The sequence below is a fragment of the Elephantulus edwardii genome, unplaced genomic scaffold (assembly GCF_000299155.1).
Source record: "Elephantulus edwardii isolate Elephantulus edwardi_28Jun2011 unplaced genomic scaffold, EleEdw1.0 scaffold00021, whole genome shotgun sequence".
NCBI lineage: Eukaryota > Metazoa > Chordata > Mammalia > Macroscelidea > Macroscelididae > Elephantulus > Elephantulus edwardii.
Genome location: NW_006399771.1, coordinates 6,385,237 through 6,406,140, shown reverse-complemented (window position 1 = coordinate 6,406,140; position 20,904 = coordinate 6,385,237). Strand labels below are relative to the sequence as shown.

General features: G+C 36.6%; 1 protein-coding gene across 1 annotated transcript in view; it reads right to left on the bottom strand.

The window, feature by feature from the left end:
* The window catches only part of SLC6A15 (solute carrier family 6 (neutral amino acid transporter), member 15), a 74,987-nt gene that overhangs the window by 18,529 nt on the left and 35,554 nt on the right, over nucleotides 1-20,904 (bottom strand). The window contains exons 3-8 of the mRNA XM_006882533.1: nucleotides 17,107-17,264; nucleotides 16,227-16,353; nucleotides 15,179-15,360; nucleotides 3,867-3,977; nucleotides 856-1,097; nucleotides 565-757 (exon numbers count right to left, since the gene is read on the bottom strand). Of these exons, the coding sequence (XP_006882595.1) occupies nucleotides 565-757; nucleotides 856-1,097; nucleotides 3,867-3,977; nucleotides 15,179-15,360; nucleotides 16,227-16,353; nucleotides 17,107-17,264 (1,013 nt within the window). The remainder of the gene's footprint in view (nucleotides 1-564; nucleotides 758-855; nucleotides 1,098-3,866; nucleotides 3,978-15,178; nucleotides 15,361-16,226; nucleotides 16,354-17,106; nucleotides 17,265-20,904) is intronic.

The window sequence follows — 20,904 nt, the reverse complement described above, 5'->3', positions numbered from 1 at the left end:
TCTATGTAACAGTGAAAAAGAGACTCATAGCCAATACCGGCATTTATTGATGTTTACTATTTCTTGATTATTAAAATATTTTACTGGCTAAGAAAAAATAGTTAAAACTTTCTGAGTACTACTACTAAAAGGAACATTTAATATATTGTTTCTCAAAGCAGTAACACAAAATGTAAGTGATATGTATAATATTATGTATTCAAAATTGTACTAATAAAAATAATAGACTAATCATTTTTCTTTGATGAACATTATATACTTCATATTCATAGTTTAAATTACTATGGTTCGTGTAATAAAAGTACTTTGTAAAATAAGCAAATCTTTACAAGTTAATAAAGTTGCTGATGCTAAGTATCGTCACGTTGCTTCTGATTCACAGCACCCTTGAGTACAGCAAAATTTAATGGAATCGAAGAAAGCATGTTCTTGAATTCTAGAATGTAAATTTAATGCAGCATAATCTTCCACAGGCATTTTAAAGGTCATTTTTCTAAAGTAAAACTTCTGGATAAAGCTTCGTTTGTCTATAGTTATTTTATTGATTAAACGTGACCCACTAACTTTATTTAGCTCATCTTCAATGTGACAGGAGTTGATATGAAGAGCAGGAAACTCCTCTTCTTCCACTTTTTGAATGATATCATAAACTAAGTGGTAATCTTCTGCAGTAATAACTGAAAAGTTGATATGATGAGGAATAATGTCCTGACTAATGCTTCCCATTTTCAAAAGGCTCACAATCATCTCTGAGTTTCTGAAAAACAGAACAGATTAATGAGCATTCAGGGTCATTGGAGTTTAGGTTTCACACACAATTATGCTGCCAAAAGTTAAAGAAAATTATGTCCATACTGTGCAATGCATTTCTCATTTATGACATTGGCTTTGAAGCCCAGAACTGCAAACACCACCAATGTTGCCAGGACAGAAGTGAAAAAATTGATGAAGGACACCAAGACAGCATCAAAGTGGCAGTTGTTGTCTCTCTTGTTGTAGCTTGAAAAGGCAATTACGCCACCAAATCCCAGACCTAATGCAAAGAACACCTGAGTAGCAGCTTCTTTCCAGACCTTGGGCTCCAGCATTATTTCAAGCTGTTTAAAATTAAACATAATACAAGTCAGCTGCAAAATAGTTAAAAATAATTCATCTACATGGAATTAGTTCTTTCAGCATATTATAATGATATTTATGCAACCAAAGTTTATTTAAATCGAGAGGAAATATGTTCTTAAACAGAGAAAATACATATTTTTTTTACTTAAAGAAAAATGAGAAAGACAAAAGACTATCAAGTCTTTGAGATGAAGATTTTTGGCTTATATATACATTTTTAAAATATTTTAAGACAAATCATCAAAGGACTATATAAAGAGAAAAACAGCTATCTTCAATTACTTCCTCATCTTTTTTTCCTTTTCAAATCAAAATAAAACAATTAACAATGCAAATTAAATAATTGCCTAGTACACTAAGTTTTGCAGGTTTTAGTAGAAATTTAATAGTCAAAGCAGGTAACAATTATGTACTCCATTGTGGTCCTACCATATTCTAATTTTTCAACAATGCTTAACATAGATAGATTATGCTGGTAAACACAATGATAAACACTTTAACTAGACTGTTTTAATTACAACAGTAATTAAACAACCTATTACAATGACCTATTGCTATTACTATTACCTGGGTCTCAGAAATGTAATTTTTCTAACGTCATACATATCTAATTCTGCAATCAAGTGGAGATTTGAACACAGGAAGATCCCAAAATCCATGCTCTCGCAACTACTAAAATTTATTGTTTCAGTTTTATTGTTGGAATGTATGAAATACTCTCAATAAACATAATCATGTCCATTAGTTTTTAAGATATTTTCATGTGGTTTATCTATCTTTGCTACATTAAAAACTAACAAATCCTGCTCCCCTCATTGCTCTCAAGTCATAATTGTCTCAGCTGATTCTTCATTGGGTTTTTGAGATTATAATTACATTGGAGATTTCTCAACTTTCTCCAGGGGAACCACTGGAAGAGTCAAGTCACCATAAATTCCAAGTCTGTGCTATGAGCACATTTTATGTGAACTATTCAACTGCATATCTCTAGTTTGTCCACTAGATGGCAGAAAAGACCTATTTAGTAAAGATTTCCCACCGTTCCACTAGTATTTCCAATATCTGAGTATATTTTCCTTTCCCTTTTCCATTACTATTTCTTTATGCCGTATTTCCTCCTCTATAAAAACAATGCATATTTAAAAGTAATTTACAAATAGTAATTATTATATTAAATATACATCATATAGTGAGCTAATATTTTGTCAAGTTAATGGCAAGTGAGATGAAGGGAAAATCAGCAGCATTTAAATAGCAATTCCTAGTCCTGATTAAAAATGTTAATATATACGACCAAGGTGTTAAAATTTATATAATGTCTACAGTATTTAATCAAACTAAAGGTTTATAATTAGTTAAAAAGCAACTGATACATTTAAGAAAATCATGAAGAAGCTAGCCAGTTGATAAGTCAGAAAATACTTGTGACAGAAGGCTGCATTCTAGAAGTTCACATAGAATTAGGTATCTTTAATTCTAGGAATTATTTTTAGTGTTACAAAAGACAATCATTTTTGATCTGAGAGTTAGTACACTTGAAGCCAATTTAGCCAATAAAACAGCGGAAATTTATCTACATATCTTCAGTATGCACTGAAAAGTTGTAACCATTCTAAAACTTGAAGAGGACAAAGAATACAGCTTCCTTCCAGAGTCAACACAGCTGCTAGGAATGGCAAAGAGTCCTGGGAAGCTAATTTTTCCTTCTCAAATCTCACAGCAATATGCTGACTACCAATTTATCCTTCAAAAATACTTTCAATCTCTGAGTCAATTTTGAAGCTATCACTCTATAACTCAGTATATACCTCTGATAGTATGATCAGATTAAAAGTGAGGTACAACATCCTATCGTATCCCTTGTGATAAACCCATAACATTGATTTATTAGCTTCAAAGTGAATAGAAATGTGTTCAGTGCTAGCAAATTTAATGACAGTCAAAATTCCGCGCCCTTTATGAATCCTAATGAGCATCCTCCTGAAATATATATGAATTTATGAAAGATTCAAAACTTCTCAAAAATGATCACCATAAAGACGATTCTAGAAGGTACAAAAATCTCAACAAAAAAAAAACAACCCCAAAAACAAACTAACAAGAAAATAGGATTTCCCCAGGGACAGCATCAGGGAATCTGTCAATATCTTGGCACTGTAAGCAAATTAATAGTTTAACTGTCTTTTCCCCCGGAAATATTAACAGCTATTACCAACTTCTTAAAAAGTGTAAGAGTTATGAACCACTGAAATACAAGAAAATATCAGCTTTAAAGGTGCCATAATCGTCCCTTTCTTATTCTCCTCTGATGGCACCATGTTGGAAGACCTGCCATCTACTCTCACTCCTATCTTTCCAGGGGTTCTTCCCCTCTTCTTCCCTTTTCTTTCTTTTTACTTTAACTCTTTTGCATGTCTCACCTTCCACTAGCCTTTATTGCCTTAATAAACCTTTTTTCACTTGTTTTGTTAAATTGGGGGCAGGGGAAGTTCCATTATCCTTAAATTTGCTGTCTTGTGTTTTGACATTATAAGTTTTCATACCAATACTACTACTTTAGAATCAAAATGGGACAAAGATATAAACAGTTAAGGGATCCAGGTTCTTAAAAGATGCTTAAAATACTCTAAATTAAAGGCCTAACTTGTATATGTTTCAACAATTCTCTTCACTCTGACAATACGAATATTCTTAATAAATACAATACTTTCATGATCATGACCATTAAATAAAAATGTATCACTTACTTTGGGGGTAAACATGTGGCGGATGCCATCAATTGAGCCATTCAAAAGGAGTGTTCTGACTAGGAAGCATATAAGTACTACATATGGGAAAAGAGAACTAAAATACATGATCTGGGGAAAAAAAAGAAAACACAGGTGAGTCATATTAACACACGTATCCCTTATATTTCCTCTGTTCTATAGCTGGACATTCTCACATTTACTTATTGCCATCAAGTCAGAACCAACTCCTATTTGGCCCTCCAGTGGGTTTCCAAGACCATAAATGACATAACTTCCCACCTTTACCCTGAGATTTGAACTGTGGCACAGCTCCCTATGGACCACGCCCTCTGACATTCATCTTTTTTTTTCATTATTATACTAGTTTATTTACAAAATTCAAATACACTGCTTTCCACAACAGATTCCTCCAACTTCCCTCGCCTCCCCTCCAACAAATTGTACAACCTCATGATTAATCCCCCCCTCCACCTGCACATCTCCTTCCCTCTGTTTCCACCCCTCTCCGCCTTAGATCCTTGTAATGATTCTACAATAATGGTTTTATACAGTATTTGTCCTTGTGGGACTGAGGTAGTTCATTCAGCATAATGCTCTCCAGTCCCTCCCAAGTTAGGTAATAATTTACAAAATCATTGCTCCTGTGTGCTGGGTAGTAGTTAGAATCTACAACTTACTCCACAGGAAAACCACATACAATCTCTTCTCTTGTAAAGATTTACAGGCTTGGAAACCCAAGGGAGGATCATCATGAATAATAAATTCAACAGCAGGAGGTAATTAAGAACACAATGAAAAGCAGAACATTTCCTTATTTATCCTGATTTAAAGTAGTTCATAGGTAGAGTGTAATTTGACTAGTATTGACTCTTATATAACAAAGCAATATTCAAGACAAAAATATAGACCCTACTTCCCTATCAAGTTCCTATTTCTATCTCCTCAAGAGAGAAAACAATCTACAACTTTTTTCACATTACTTTGTGAAAATCCCAGTCAACAAAAGAGGGTTCCTATTGCTATCTTTTACAACACCTGAACAATTTAGCCATACAAAAATATTACATCCTGTTTCAACATTTTTCTCCATTAAGTGATTGAAAAAAATATCAATCACAGGAAAGACATCCCCACTAGACTTCCACTGTGTTCATGTTACCTCCTTATTATTATTTGATGTTGTTATCATTTGATGTTATGTGCCAATGAGTCATCTGTGTCTCATAGTGACCCTATGTACAACAGCTCTGTACTCTGCCCTATCCTAAGATAGACTCTCTGACTCTAAAACACTTACCCCATCACCCCAGGTATTGTGTCAATGCATTTCATCTGGAGTCTTCCTCTCTTGCACTGTCCCTCTACCCTTCTAAGCATGATGTCCTTCTCCAAGGACTGATGCCTCCTGGGCACGTGCTCAAAGTATGTGAGACAGTGCTTCAAATCCTTGCTTCCAAGAAGAAAATTGGTTTCACTATCTCCAAGACAGACCTATTTGTTTTATTGGCAGTCCATGGTATCTTCAAAACTCTTCTTCAGCACAACTCAAAGGCATCAAGTCTTCTGTCATCCTTAGTCTTTGTTAGGATTTCTGAAGCATATCATATAATTGTGAAGACTTTGGCCTAGATCAGGTGCGTGTTTGTCTCTAGACTGATGTCATTGCTTCTCAACACTCTGGAGAAGTCCCTGAAAGCAGAATCCCCCAATACCATTCATCTTTTTAATTTCCTGACTGCTGGTGCCAGGAGCATTGATTGTGGAGCCAAGCAAGCTGAATTGGTAACAACCTCAATCTCTTCTCCATCCATCATGGTGCTGCCAGTGGTTGTCTACTTGTGGAGGTCCCATCAGTCTTACACATTTCAGGTCAGCTAAGAACTGAACTTCTAACTCTTCTCATTCATCCCTATATCAATAAATAGCATCACCATCCAATCATCTGCTATTGTTAAACAAGGAGAAATAGACCTGAACTATTTATAATTACTGGTTTGTGGTTGTCCCTTGAATTTTATCATTCCCTACTTAAAACCTTCTAGGAATTGGAAACTTTTGTATACTCTTTGCAGTGGCCCACAAGGAGTTGGAGTCTTCGACCACCTACCCCATTACTCTGTCCCTTGTTGAATAGTAGCCCCTCAGATCTTGTTCTGAGTAAACCAAGTTTGTCCCAAACACCACTCTCTTTCAGTGAGCCGCACCACGAGTGCTCCTCTGGTAAGAGCCTTCATTATTATCAACAACAGAACTGACAGAACACAGTCCTCCTTGCTGCTGAAGTCTCATTTTTTTTATGATTTCTATTGTATATAATTAAAAAAAGATAGAACAAACCACTTTGTATTGGAAAAAAATAAGGGAAAGGGAAAGCACTTTTAAGTCTCATCTTCATCTCCTCGAGGTCGGCTCTACACAATCAGTCTCCGTGTGGGTCTTTTATTTCATTACCGACCTGACTTTCCCACAGTCCCTATGAATATCCTTAATGAGATGGCCTTATTTGGGCTCCTTTTTGGAGCTTAACCCAGCTGCTGTCAAGTGAATTTATAGTGAACCCCCTTGTATAGGATTAGAAAACTGTGCTCCATAGGCTTGCCTATTGTTCACTTTCCGAAACGTGTCCTTCTGGAACACTGGACAAACACTTGGATACTAACCACAAGACCTATTGTTCAAAGCCACCGTCCACTATATGATATAAAGATGTGACAGTCGGCTTCCATCAAGATTCTGTCTTAGAAAGCCCATGGGCCAGTTCTACTCGGTTCCATAGAGTCATTATAAATCAGATTGTATTCAACAGCAATAGGTCATTTTTCTGAATTAGATCACCAGATTCTGATGCATCTCTGTGTGAATTTGAACTACGTTAACCATTAGCACCACGCAAGGACTCTGCTGACCTCAGAATGAAGTATGTTTCCAAGGACTGGCCCCTCCTGACGACAACATGCTCAAAGTATGTGAAACAAAGCATCACTGTCCTTGTCTCTAAGGAGCACCCTGATTTCACTTCCTCTAGGACAGAGGTGTTAATTCTCCTGTCTGTGGTATATTCAATGGACTTTTGACAGAACGACAATTCAAAGGCATAAATATTTCTTACAATGGTGGTGGTTGTGGACTTGGAACCTACCCACACTTGACCCTCCACCAGGTTTTCACAAGGAGACTGCCAATCTTTCTCCCATGGATACTTCTTGTTATGTGTCTATTGCAACTCACAGCAACCATCTGCATAGTTCCAAACCCTGCCCTACACTGAACCAATCTCACTTTCTCTGACACACTTGTCCCCAATTCCCTAGTCATTGTACGAATCCATCTCATCCAAGGTCTTCTTTTCCTGCGCTGTCCCTCCATCCTCGCAAGCAGGATGCCCACCTCTGAGGACTAGTCCCTCGTGGCAACATGCCAAAGTATGCCAGATGAAGCTTCAAAATCCTTTCCTTCAAGGAGTAACTTGGTTTCAGACTCTCTAGTTGATCCGTTTGTTCGCTGGGCTGGTACGTTAAATACTCCCCCATTGCAACTCAAAGATATTGATTCTCTTCTCATTATCCAGCTCTATGATACATAGTAAGTAATCAGGAAGACTATGGCCTGGATCAGGTGCACATTAGTTTGTATACTAACATTGTTGCTCTTCGGAACTCTGGATAGGTTCCAGACAATAGATTTTCTTAATGCCAATTTGTATTTTGATTTCCTGACTGCTGGGGCCAAGAATGTTGATTATGGATCTGAACAAGCTAAAATTACTAACAACCTCAATTTCTTCTCCATCTATCATGGTTCTGGCAATTGGCCCATGATGACATTTTTTTTTCCTTGACATTTCGTTTCAATCTATATTGAAGACCACAGTCCTTGACCATCTTCAGCAAATGCCTCAGGTCCTCCTCAGTGTCGGCAAACAAGGTTGTGTCATCTGTGTAACGCGGATTGTTGATGATTCTTCCTCCAGTTCTGATGCTTAAGTTTCTCTTAAGTCAAACCTCCTGAATGATCTGTTCCACATGTAAATTGAAAAGTTATGAAGAGAGGATGCATTCCTGAGGAATTCATTTCCTGATTTTGAACCATGCAGTCTTTACGTTCTGATAACTTATTCCTGCTCCAAGAATAGGCTTCACATGAGTACAATCAGGTGTTCTTGGATTTGCATTCTTCTCAAGGTTAGCCATCATTTGTGTGATCCACAGAGTCAAATAAATGTCTCTTAGAGGCTCCGTCTAACATACTTTGGACATGTTGTAAGGAGACACCGGTCCTTGGAGAAGGACATCATGCTTGGAAGGGTGGAGGGACAGTGAAGGAGGGGAAGGCCCTCTATGAGGTGAATTCATTCAGTGACTAGGGTAATTGGGGTGGGTGTGTCAGAGACAGTACGATTGGCACAGAACAGAGCAGAGTTTAGGGGTGCTGTACATAGGGTCGCTATGAGTCACAAGCGACTCGATGGCACATAACAACAGTCAATGAAACACAGACATTCCTCTGGTACTCTGTTTTCAGCCAAAATCAGTCTGACATTAGGTAAAAGTACCATGGATTCTTCTGAACCCAGCTTATATTTGTGGAAGTTCTTAGTCAATGTATTGTCCCAGTCATTTTGGATAATCTTCAACATTTTGCTTGTGTATAATATTAGAGATTCTGTTTGATAATTTCTGCACTCTGATTGAGCATCTTTATTGAGAATGGGGATAAATAGAGATCTCTTACGGTAAGTTGGTCATGTAGTTGTCCTCCAGATTTCTTGGCACAACCTGGAGAGCACATCCAGGGCAGCATCTCTTTGTTTAAATACATCAAATGATATTCTTTTAATTCTGGAGCCTTGTTTATTGCCACTGCCTTCAGAACAGCTAGCTTGAACTTTCTCCTTCTTCTCCATTGCCTCTTGATCATATGTTGTTTCATTAAAAATCTTCTCTGCGTCAATCAAATCATTTTGGTACAGTGACTTTGTGTACACCATCCATCTTCTTTTGATGCATCCTGGATCATTCAATATTCTGCCAATAGATCCTTAAGTATTGCTACTTGAGCTTGGTTTTTTTCTTCAGTTCCTTCAGCTTAAGAAATCCTGAGCGAGTTTCTTGGTTTTGATTTTCTGACTCCAGCTCTGTGCACATTTCATTATAATACTTCATTTTGTTTTCCTGAGCTGCCCTTTGACATTTTCTGTTCAGCACCGTAACTTCCTGCTTTCTTCCCCTTGCTCTGTCTTCTTGAAACTCTAATGCAATATTCAATATTCTCTTCATCTAATGTCTTTTTCATGACCTTTTGCGTACTTCATGAATGATATTCTTGGTATTTTTTTACAGGTCATCTGTCTTCATTCATTAGTGTTCAAGGTCTCAAACCTGTTCCTGAGATGATTTTTAAATCAGGTGGGACAGACTCAAGGTCAGAATTTGTCCCTGAGGGTTTATTTTCATTTTCTTTAGCTTCAGTTTGAACTTGCATATGATTAGTTGATGGTTTGTTCCACAATCAGCACCTAGCCTAGTTTTCACCGCTGATAATGAGTCATAGCTCCTGTGATGATTCTTTCCACAGATGTAATCAATAGGATTCCGATATAGAATATCAGGTGAAGTACATGTGTATAGTCACCTTTTGTGTTAGAAAAAGTGTTTGTAATGAATAAATCATTGATTGCATAAAATTTTATCATTCTATCTCCAGCTTCCTTTCTGTTACCAAGTCCATAATTTCCAACTACTGATCCTTCTTCACTGTTCCCAACTTTTGCATTCGAGTTATCCATTATTATTAAGGTATCTCGGTTGCATGTACAATTACTTTGACTGCAAAAGTAGGTAGAATTCATCTATTCTCTTTGGCTCTGGTTGTTGGTGCATATATTTGGATGATAGTGGTATCAGGTCTTCCTTGTATGTGTATGGATATTATCCTGTTGTTCACATTGCTACTGGAATTACTTTATGTAATTAGTGTTATTCATTTCAGTCTCTACTACTAAAAAATAAACTCTTTCTCACTATTATATCACAAACAATGTTTGTACATAGTAAATATGTAGCACGAATCTTTGGAGGAGATGGAAAAAAGGTGAGAAGAATAAAAAATTGACACAGTAGAGAATGATTCAGAAAATAAAAAAGATTGATTTAAATATCCAATAAAAAAGACAATACAGTACAAAAGGTAACAATTTATGCCTTTAAGCTATGGTTTTGGAGAATAATATTGACTATACCAGGGACTGCTAAGAAAATTAACAGGTTCATCCTAGAAAGGGTGAAACCAGGCTGCTCCATGAAGGCAAGGTTTCTGAAGCTTCGTCTGACATACTTTGGAAATGTTGGAAGGAGGAACCAGTCTTTGGAGAGAGATTTCATGCTTGAGAGGATGGAGGGACAGAACAAGAGAGGAAGACCCTCAGTGGGATGGATAATTCAATGACAGGTCAATGGGTATAGGTGTGTTGGAGACAGTGAGATTGGCACAGGATAGAGCAAAGTTAAGGGCTGTTATACCTAGGGTCACTATGAGTCACAGACGACTCAGAGGCAAATAACAACAACAACTAGTTCTACCTATTTTAGAGTGATGTTTAAATATATGTTGAACACTAATAAAAATTATGGATAAAATAATAACATAGTCTGGATTCAATATTTGAATAAAAATTATTATGTCTTAACTAATAATAATTTATCAATCACTTTAAACTCCTTTAATTCTTCAATCACACTAGTCAAGGCTCTCGTGTATCTTGACTTCTTTCAATCAGACACTTTTATACTGCGTCTTTTTTAGTTTCATCCTTTTTTCTTATTTTTAGTATTTTTTAAATTTATCCTATTAAATTTTATATATCCTTCATCAACTGATAAACTGTTGATACTAAAATATATATATATATATATTTTCAGAAATACTTAAAATTTCCTTCCTGTACATATTTTCTTTTCTAAAAACAAAAACAAACCCACCTAAACAAAACACTTTTATTCTGCAGTATTTGAAATCATATGTTAAATATATGATTATATATGCTTCAATTGTATATATTAACTCAACAAATGTTTGAGTTCTTAATGGTTACTAGACACTAATTTGGACTAAACCATGATATGGTAGCACAGATTCTTAAAAAAGGAAGAGGAAATGTCCAATCGTAAAGCAAAGGTCAAGATGAAGCAATTTGCTGCTAACACAGAGTCCAGAGGTCTCAATATACCAGCTGTTCACCGAGAAAAAAGATATGGTAACCTGCCTCCATAAATATTGTTGTTGTGTTTCTCACATCAGAACTCACTTATACTGACCCTCTAGTGGGTTTTCATAGACAGTAAATGACAGGAAACGCTATGGGGCAGTTCTGTTGTATACAGTCACTCTGAGTCACATCAACTAACAGCACATAACAACAAAAATAATTACAAAGTAGCCATGCAAATTTATTCTCTAAACATGGAAAAGTACAAATTATGTAAATACTACTTTCTGAAATATGAAGATGTATTTTAACTCACAACTTTATAGGCATTCAAGTTGTATTTTCAAACACAAATTGTCTGCAGTTAATGAAATGACTCTCATCTTCTGATAGGAGAATAGTCCTTTGCAATATATTATTGAAAACAGATTAACTTCTTAACAGAAGGGCACAAAATAAATTCTATCACCTATGACCACTAGCACCTTTAAAAAATCATCTATAAATACCAGTCAACAGTAACTTTTAAGCAAAGATGAGAAGGTACAGAGGAGTGGGGAAAGTAGATACATGGAAACAGAGAAAGAGGGATAATGACAATCTTCACATATTGTTAAGAATGAAACCAAACCTTCACCAAAATGATAGCAATTAAGACTTAAAAACAAAATAAGGGGGGGAAAGCTATTTTTTACCTAACTAGCCCATTTCAACACTCTTTCCTTATCAATGTTTTCAAGTCAATTCTGATTCATAGCATCCCTTCACAGAGCTTCTCCCATGAAGCAACTGATAAATTAAAACCACTGACTTCTTAGTTATCAGCACAGCATTCTATGCACTGTATCACCAGTGTTCTTTATTGTTTCATTACCATGGGGGTTTTATATATATATATTTTTTCTTACCTGAATTATGTCACTGAATGATGTTCAGAGATTTGAGAAACAAATCAAGTTGTTTTAAAATTCTGTAACTATTTATTAAAATATCTATGGCAAAGAAAAAACGATCAGGTAAAATAATTTGAATGAACAAATCATTTTACCATTTTCCTCAATCTCCATGTTTGTTGTCATTGTTATGTGCCATTGAGTTGCCTGTGACTCATAGTGACCCTATGTACAACAGTCCTAACCTCTGCTCTATCCCTTACCAATCTTATTATCTCTGACATGCCTATCCAATTACCCCAGTGATGGAATCAACTCATCTCATTGAGGGTCTTCCTCTCCTGCACTGTCCCTCCACCCTCCCAAGCTTGATGTCCTTCTCCAAGAACTGATCCTGCCTTGCAATATGTCCAAAGTATGTCAAAGAGAGCTTCAGAATCCTTGCCTTCAAAAAGCAGCCTGGCTTCACCCCCTCCAGGATGAACTTATCTGTTCTCATAGCAGTCTATGGTATATTCAATACTCTTCTCCAGCACCACAGCTCAAAGGCATCAATTCTTCTTCTATCATCCCTAGTCATTCATTGTCTAGCTCTCTGATTATCAGGTGCACCTTAGTCTTCAGACTGACATCGTTGCTCTTCAATACTTTGGAGAAGTCTCTGACAGCAGACTTTACCAATGCCATTTTAATTTCCTGGCTGCTGGTACCAAGAGTGTTGACTGTGGAGCCAAGCAAACTGAAGCTGTCAACAATCTCAATCTCTTCACCATCTATCATGATGCTTTGTTTTCTTGATTTTGAGCCTCAATCCATATTGAACACTGCAGTCCTTGAGATTCTGCAGCAAGTGCTTCAGGTCCTTCTCAGTTTCAGCAAGCAGGGTTGTGTCATCTTTGTAACGCAAACTGCTGACAAGTCTACCTCCAATCCTAATGCCACACTTCTCCTCATAGAGCCCAGCCTCCTGGATAATCTGTCCCACATATAGATTGAAAAGTATGGATATAGGACACATCCTTGATGTACAACCTTCCCAATTTTGAACCCTGCAGTGTTTTCTTGCTCTGTTCTGACGACTGCCTCCTAGTCTAAGTATAGGTTTCACATAAGCACTATCAAGTGTTCTGAGATTCCCATTCTTCTCAGAGTCAGCCACAATTTGTTGTGATCCACACAGTCAAATGTCGCTGCATAGTCAATGAACCCCAGATAGACATTCCTCTGGTACTCTCTGCTTTCAGCCAAAATCCATCTGACATTAGCTATAATATCCCTAGTGCCTCAGCCTTTTCTAAACCCAGCCTGCACTTCAGGTAGTTCTCTTTTAATGAGCTGTTCCAGTCATTTTTGGATAATCTTCAGCAGAATCTTACTTGCATGTGATATCAATGATACTGTTTGATAATTTTCACACTCTATCAGATCACCTTTCTTTGGAATGGAAACAAATATAGATCTCTTCCAGTCAGATGCCCCGGTGGTTGTTCTCCAGATTTCTTGGCCTGACTTGGTGAGCACGTCTAGGTTAGTGTTGTTGTTGTTGATTGCCTTTGAAATGAGCATGACTCATAGTGACCCTATGAACAAAAGTCCTGAAGCCTCTCTACAACTATTGACATTTATCAAAGTTCATAGAGTTTCCAGAGGCATGTTGTTTAGGAAGTGGATGCCACTCCTGCTTCCAAAAGTATAATTAGAGGACTGAAAAAAAAACCCAAAAGATTCTGAAGCAAAGAAAAATATTTAAAGAACATAGTAATGAAATAAGACAAGATGATATAAATGATAAGCATCTAAAATGAAATACATCTTAAATTCCATAATCCCTTAATTTGTTGTTAATAGGTTGTGTTGAGTACAATTGAAAACAACCCATGAACAACAGATCTAAACAGGGTCCTATCTTGTGCCCTCGTCACCATTTCTTCTATGCTCAGGTTCATTGTTGTAGTCACAGTGTCTATCAGTTCATCTCACTGAAGGTCATCCTTTCTCTTGCTCACCCTCCACATGTCCCAGCAAGAATTCCCTTTCCACTCTATAGCCTCTCCTACCAACCTGTATGTATGTGAGATGAAGTATGTGAGGTAAAGCTTCACCATCCTTGTTTCCAAGGAGCTTCCTGGCTGCACTTTTTCAAAGACATATCTGTGTTCTTTTGGCAATTCATGTGATATTTAGTAATCTCTAACACCACTAATCAAAGATGTGAATTCTTTTTCTGTCATCCTTATTCACTGTCCAGCTCTCAAGTGCATAGCAAGGCTTAAAAAGACCATGTCCTGAATAAAGCACACCTTAAGTCTACAAGCTAACGTCAATGCTCCTCAGTTCTTTGGAAATGTCCCTGAGAGTAGACTTCTCCAATGCAGTATGTCTGTTCATTTCTTGACTACTAGTATAAAGAGTGTTGATTGTAGATCCAAGTAAGATGAAATCTTTGATGATTTCAATCTTCTCTCCATCTATCACGATGTTGTTTATAAGTGTAGTTTTGAGGATTTTTATATTCTTGATATTGAGATACAATTCACATACAAAGCATTGTTGTTGTTGATGATTGCCTCTGAGTTGAGTACGACTCATAATGACCCTATGACCAAAAGGCCTGAAGCCCCTCTACAACTATCGACATTTATCAAAGTTCATAGAATTTTCGGAGGCAAGTTGTTTAGGAAGTAGATGCCACTCCTGCTTCTAATACACAAACAGTTCCACATACAGAGCATAGTCTTCAATTTTTTTTTTTTTTTTTGGCAGCAAGCTTCCAGGTCTCCCTTTTAGCAAGTAAGGTTGTGTCATCTACAAAATGCAGGTTGTTGATGAGTTTTCCTCCTATCCTAACACCACATTCTTCCTCATAGAGTGCAGCCTTTTGAACGTTTTGCTCAGCGTCCACATTGATTGAATACAGAAAAAGGCTACAATCCTGATGTACATCTTCCCTGATTTTAAACAATGCAGTGTTCTTTGCTCAGTTTGGAAAACAGCGTCTTGATCTAGGTATAGGGGGGTTTATGAGCATTAAAAAGAAATTCCTTAATTTAAGCATCTTTTAAAATTCATCACTTATTTTTATAATATTTTTGTAATTTTTTTTAATTAACCACCTAGGACAAGGACCTTTTCGCAGTCTGAGCAGAGAGATTTGTAATAGAATCTAAAAGGGCTATGAGAAAGTAGAACCAGGAGGGGTCCTAAATACTAACTTTTCCAGAAGACTGGATGCCTTTAATCATAGCCAAGCAGACCACAAGCCAGGCAGCTAACAGGCAGATGGTCATCTTCCAGTTTAAGCCTCCGCTTTCAGAGATGGAACTGGAAATATTCAGTGCTTCTCTGTACCAATAGTAGGTGGTGGCTGAGCTTCTTTCACATTCAGGCTCCACAACTGTAGTAAAAAGACAGGGAACACATTATCATAATATTTTAGAACACATTTCTTAACAGTAAGTGTGCTTTTTATCATTCTTATAACTATTAACCTTGTTCTCTGCTTATTATATGTCTTAATTATAACAAAATCAAGTTTATCATCCTTCCCACCTTCACAGTTAGGTAGTACTGTCAAATGCAGTAGCTCCTGGCCACACGCAAGTTTGGAAAAGAGTCTGATATAATGTCATTGTAAAATACATGTCAGAATTTGAAGACAGTATGAGAAATATAATGCCAGCTCTTTTCCATAATAATTTTATATTACATGCTGAAATGATTATGTTTTGAAATTAAAAGGTTAATAAAATATTATACCTGCCTGCTTTTATTTTTAAAATGTAGCTATTTGTAATTTAATACCACTTACACTGTCTACCTATTAGAAATTGTTACCAGAGGGTCTTGATTTTTCTTTCTTTCCTCAGATACAAAAATAAACATTAAAACTTCAAAATAGACTAAAAGAAATAAAAGCAGATTAGTCCTCATTCTTCTTTTTGCTTGTTGGTTTTATTAGTGGATTTTTTGTTTATTTTAATGATCATGTAAGGTAACAAGAAGGTATGCAAATGAAAAGCGATACAGAGTTAACACTGGCATGTTTACAATCTTTTATCCAACTGTCATGAGCACAATAAAATAACTTGGGAATTGGCAAATTAAATTTCCCACACATCTATTTCTGAGTGTAACAATCCAAAATGAGAGGAGATATTTTTCCATAGTATTGTAAAAAAGAAAAAAAATATTTCAAAAGTGCATGGCTTTACCAACCTTATTATCTTAAATTGGAAATATACAAGATTGTTTATGTCTTACATGTATGTGAAGCATTTTTCACCAATGGACACTGATCCCATGGTAGAGGTTGCTGAAAAGATTGAGAAAAATAGAAAAAACTCCAGCCAATGATCACATTGTAGTAGAGAGCCACAAAAAAGCACACCTGTAAAAATAAGAGTGATCACATGAACACGTCCATACTTGCCTTTGATACAATGAGATGAAATGCATAAAATACCATCACACTCACATATTCTCTTTAGAACAAACTATGTGTAACTAAGCTAATCTCTCCCGTATGCTATGAGCCAAAAATCAAAACAAACCCGTTGCCACTGAGTTGACTCTAACAGGTAGGAACGGGTACAACTCCCCATTGGATCACCAAGCTTCTAAATTACGTATTAGACTGCTATTCAAAAAGTTAAGTGATCCAAATTCCCCAGCCTCTTTGTGGAAGATGAGATGTTTCCTCCAGTAAAGATTTACAGCCTCAGAAACAAGACAAAGGGTCCTACGAATAAAAATAAACTCAACCGCAGTGCTATTTGAACCGCAGTGCTATTTCAGTTTTGTTTTGGTCTGTTGGTTTTTTGTTTTTGTTGCTTTTTTTAATGGAAGATTGCCATCTCTTCTACTACAGAGCAATTGATGGGTCTGAACCACTGATCCTTTGGGTAGCAAAGAAGTGCTTTAACCACTGTACCAATAGGCTTCCTCTCCTTAGAAATCTTAGTAACAAACAAGATTGAGTCATATTAATATTTACAGTTGGGTTTTTTACTAGCACATGCTCCTGTAATATTTTTTAAAAGACAAAGAATAGAAAACATTATAAAGAGGTTCATTTTATAAATTAACAATATTTTTCTACACCCTGTGAAAAATGTCCCATCTACTTTACTGGGAAACTTACCACACAACTTGCAAATCCAATACCACCCAGTTTAGGGCTTATGTAATTCCATACACCAATGCTGCCTCGCCGAATTCTTTGACCCACAGAAAGTTCCAGAAAAAAAAGGGGAATGCCTATCACCAGAAGCAGTATTAAATATGGCAAAAGATAGGCACCTACAGGGGGAAAAAATAGATTACATTGTCAATTCAAGAAACAAACTTCTTATTACCTCATGAAACACAGTATTTGAATTTATGACATATAATCAGAAAGAACTTTAAAGATAATGCAATTTCATGCCTTTAAAATTTATAGATTTGAGACTTAAATTTGTTACAAAGTGTTCTGAGGAAAATCCTTCCATTTCATTTTCTTGAGAGGGTAAAAGCTTCTGCAATTTGCATAAAGTAGCTGATTTTTAAGCTGATGGCTTCACAAACTCCTGGAACTGTTATTCATAAAATGTTTACTAAATACTTTTTTAAAAACCTTTATTCTACTCATCTAAAGTTTTATAAATTCCAAACTTGACAATTTAGAATGAGTAAGATTTTATGTTCATAAAAGTTATTTTATTCCTTAAATCAAATGATGGGGGAGAATTACTGCCTAGCCTCAGGAAAATAAAAGCTAACTGTTGCCATTTTCTCCACATAAATTTTACATGAGAACAGCATTTAACCAACATTTTTTTTGTTTTTTAGAAATCTGCAAAAGAGTGTTGCGAATGGTTAAAAACATTAAAATCATGTAGTTTTCCACCAAACAATTTAGAGCTCCAGTTCATTCATGAGGCATTTGATAACCATGGTAAAAATGCATGCCCTTTTCTCCTTGTATTGTTGTTGTGTGCTGTCAAGTCAGAACCAACTCATAGCTGACCCTCCACTGGGTTTTCAGAGACAGTCAATCACATGAGAGGAGCCTACCCATCTTTCTCCATGGAGCAGCTGGTAGATTTGAACCACAGGTTTTGGGTTGACAGCAAAACCTCTTACCACTAAATCACCAGAGCTTCCTCTCCTTGTCTGAGGTGGTCACAAAAATAAGTCAAGATTTCATTTGTTTGATCTTTATGTGATAATTTCATAAATCTTATTATGAAATCTTACATAGGACTTCAAAGCTTATTTTATGCTTATTCTTGTTGTGTGGTTTGTTTTAAATATAAATACCCTTTTTTGTGTACTTTTAGAATATAGAACAGAGCATGCTCAAACAAATTTTTCTGTCAATTTACTTTTATGAATTTAAACTCAGCTGCTCTGCAAAAAAAAAAAATCCCTCCAAATATCATTAAGTTTGGGGTAAGGTACATGTCCAGGAAAGAATAGTGAAATGTTGGTCTCAAAAATTCCACCAGTTAATAAAAATTTTGAGACAAAAAAGGTTACAGTTGGCCATCAGAAGTTTACAATACCAACTGAGGGCAATAATCGAAGCTAAGACCATCAAAACTACACCGAAGTTACAGAATAACGACATGTCCATTATTCCATAGTCACTTGTCATTTGGAGCAAAGTGGAGAAGAAGCTCCACAAATTGGTATCTCACAAACTGAATGAAAATGAAAGTTATCATGCTGAGCAATTTCTCGATCTTACTGAGATATGTGATGAAAATTGGATCTTCTGTGAGAACTGATCATATTTTGTGCAGTGCCTGGACTGAGTTGAAGCACCAAAACACTGCCCAAAGCTCAGCTTGCACTGAAACAGGTAACTGACTAGTCAATGGTTTGCTTCTGGATTCATCCACTACCACTTCTGAATCTGGGTAAAACTATTACTGCAGAAAAAATATTGTGATGAAGCACACTGAAATCTACAACATTCACAGCCAGTATTACACCTGACACACTTATCCCACAACGAACACTCAAACAGCTCAGTGAATTGGCTATGAAATTCTGCATTCCCTAGCAGAGTCACCAGGCTTCTTGTCAACTAACCAACACTTCTTCAAGCACCTGAAGACATATTTTGCAGAGGAAATCTTCTAATGGCACAGGTGTCTTTAAAATATGCCTCAAGAAAATTATCAATTCCAGACTGCCGGAATTTCATCCAAGCAGAATAAACAAACTTGTATCTTGGCAAACATAGGTAGTTTGTAATGGTCTCATTCCAGTTGATAAAGTTAAGTTTGAACAGAGTTATATAATTTCAAAGTAAAAGTTTAAAAATCTACATTATTTTTGTGACAACCTAGTAGTAAAGTATGAATATTCTGCCTCTAGATTGCCCATATTGAATATCCCATGGAATGGCAAAAGAACATGCAAGTCTGTCCTAGAGGAATTCCAGACAGGGTTCTCCTTGGAGACAAGGATGATGAAATTTTGCTCAGATACGTTGGGCATGTTGTCAAGAGTGGCCAGTTCTCAGAAAAAGGCATCATGCTGAGAAAAATGGAAGGTCAGAGAAACAAACGAAGACTCTCAGCAAGATGGACTGACACGGTGACCGTGACAATGGGCTCACACACAGCAGAGATCTTGAGAATGGTGCTGGACAGGGCAAGGTACAGATCTGTTGTTCATATGGTCACTACGAGTCTGAGCTGACTCATGGCATCTAACAACAAAAGAAAGTTTCCACTCTTAAAGATTTTTGAGGAGTCTCAAATAAAGGCACTGAGACTAATGACTACATCTGTACTTAACAATTTGACAATGTAATTTAAATAAAAGATACTAGGTATTATGTATTGGGCTTCAAAGTGTATATTTGAGAGTTATATTTATTTCTACTTAAGAATACACAAGCAAACTAGTAAGTGTCCTCAAAGACAGACTCTATATTCATATTTCTTCACTGAAATGTTGTTTAATCAGATAATGCGACACTTGTAATAGTAATATTCACAGACTACTGATATGACAATATGCCCTAAAGAACTGAAAGTAAGAAATGAGGGGGTGGCTGGATTATGGTAGGGCCCTGCTACTTTTGAGGCCACATAGGAAAGAAAGAGGGCAGCTACCAGCCGGAGGAAAGTGCTCTCAGGCTGTTGTGCTTATTAGGGACAACTCCAAACATTCACCAAGGACAACTCCAAACTTTAAAAGAAGAGGGCAGCAGTCAGGCGAGACTCCTGCAAAGCTTCACTGCAGTCCAAAGAGCATTTGAAGGACCTTAAGAAAGGAGACCTTTCCCATTCTACAGGCCCAGAAAGGACTCCCGGCATAGTGAGTCACCCTCACCCATAAAGGGAACATTCTAAGTCTGAAACTAATCAATAACCTCATAAAGATAAAGAACTGTCAATAACCTCTTCAGGCACAAGAAAAACAGCCTAATCTATACCAAGAAAAACTTCACATAATGACATGAAAGCAGCAGGCAGCTTCAAACTTTGGTGGGGGGGAACCCCCAAACCAAAATAAGCGTTTTCCTAAAAGAGAAGAGCATACTGTAGACCCAATGAATACCCCAGAGACAGAGAGGCCGAAGAAACATACTGATGTGGAGACTTATGAACAGTTACAGGAGAAAGTACAAATAATGGGAGAAAGAGTAGAAGTTATAAATGAAGTTAATATCCCAAAGACGAGAACCAGAAGAACTATACTGATGTGGATAAATATGAACACCTGAAGAAATTGCTAAACATGGAAGAAAAACTTGATATTATAGATAAAAAGGTTGTTGTTGTTGTTGTTGTTGTTATGTGCCGTCGAGTCATTTGTGACTCATACTGGCCCTATGTACAACAGCCATAAACCCTGCTCTATCCTGTGCCAATCGCACTGCCTCTGACACACCCATCCCGATTACCCCAGTCACTGAATCAATCCACCTCATAGAGGG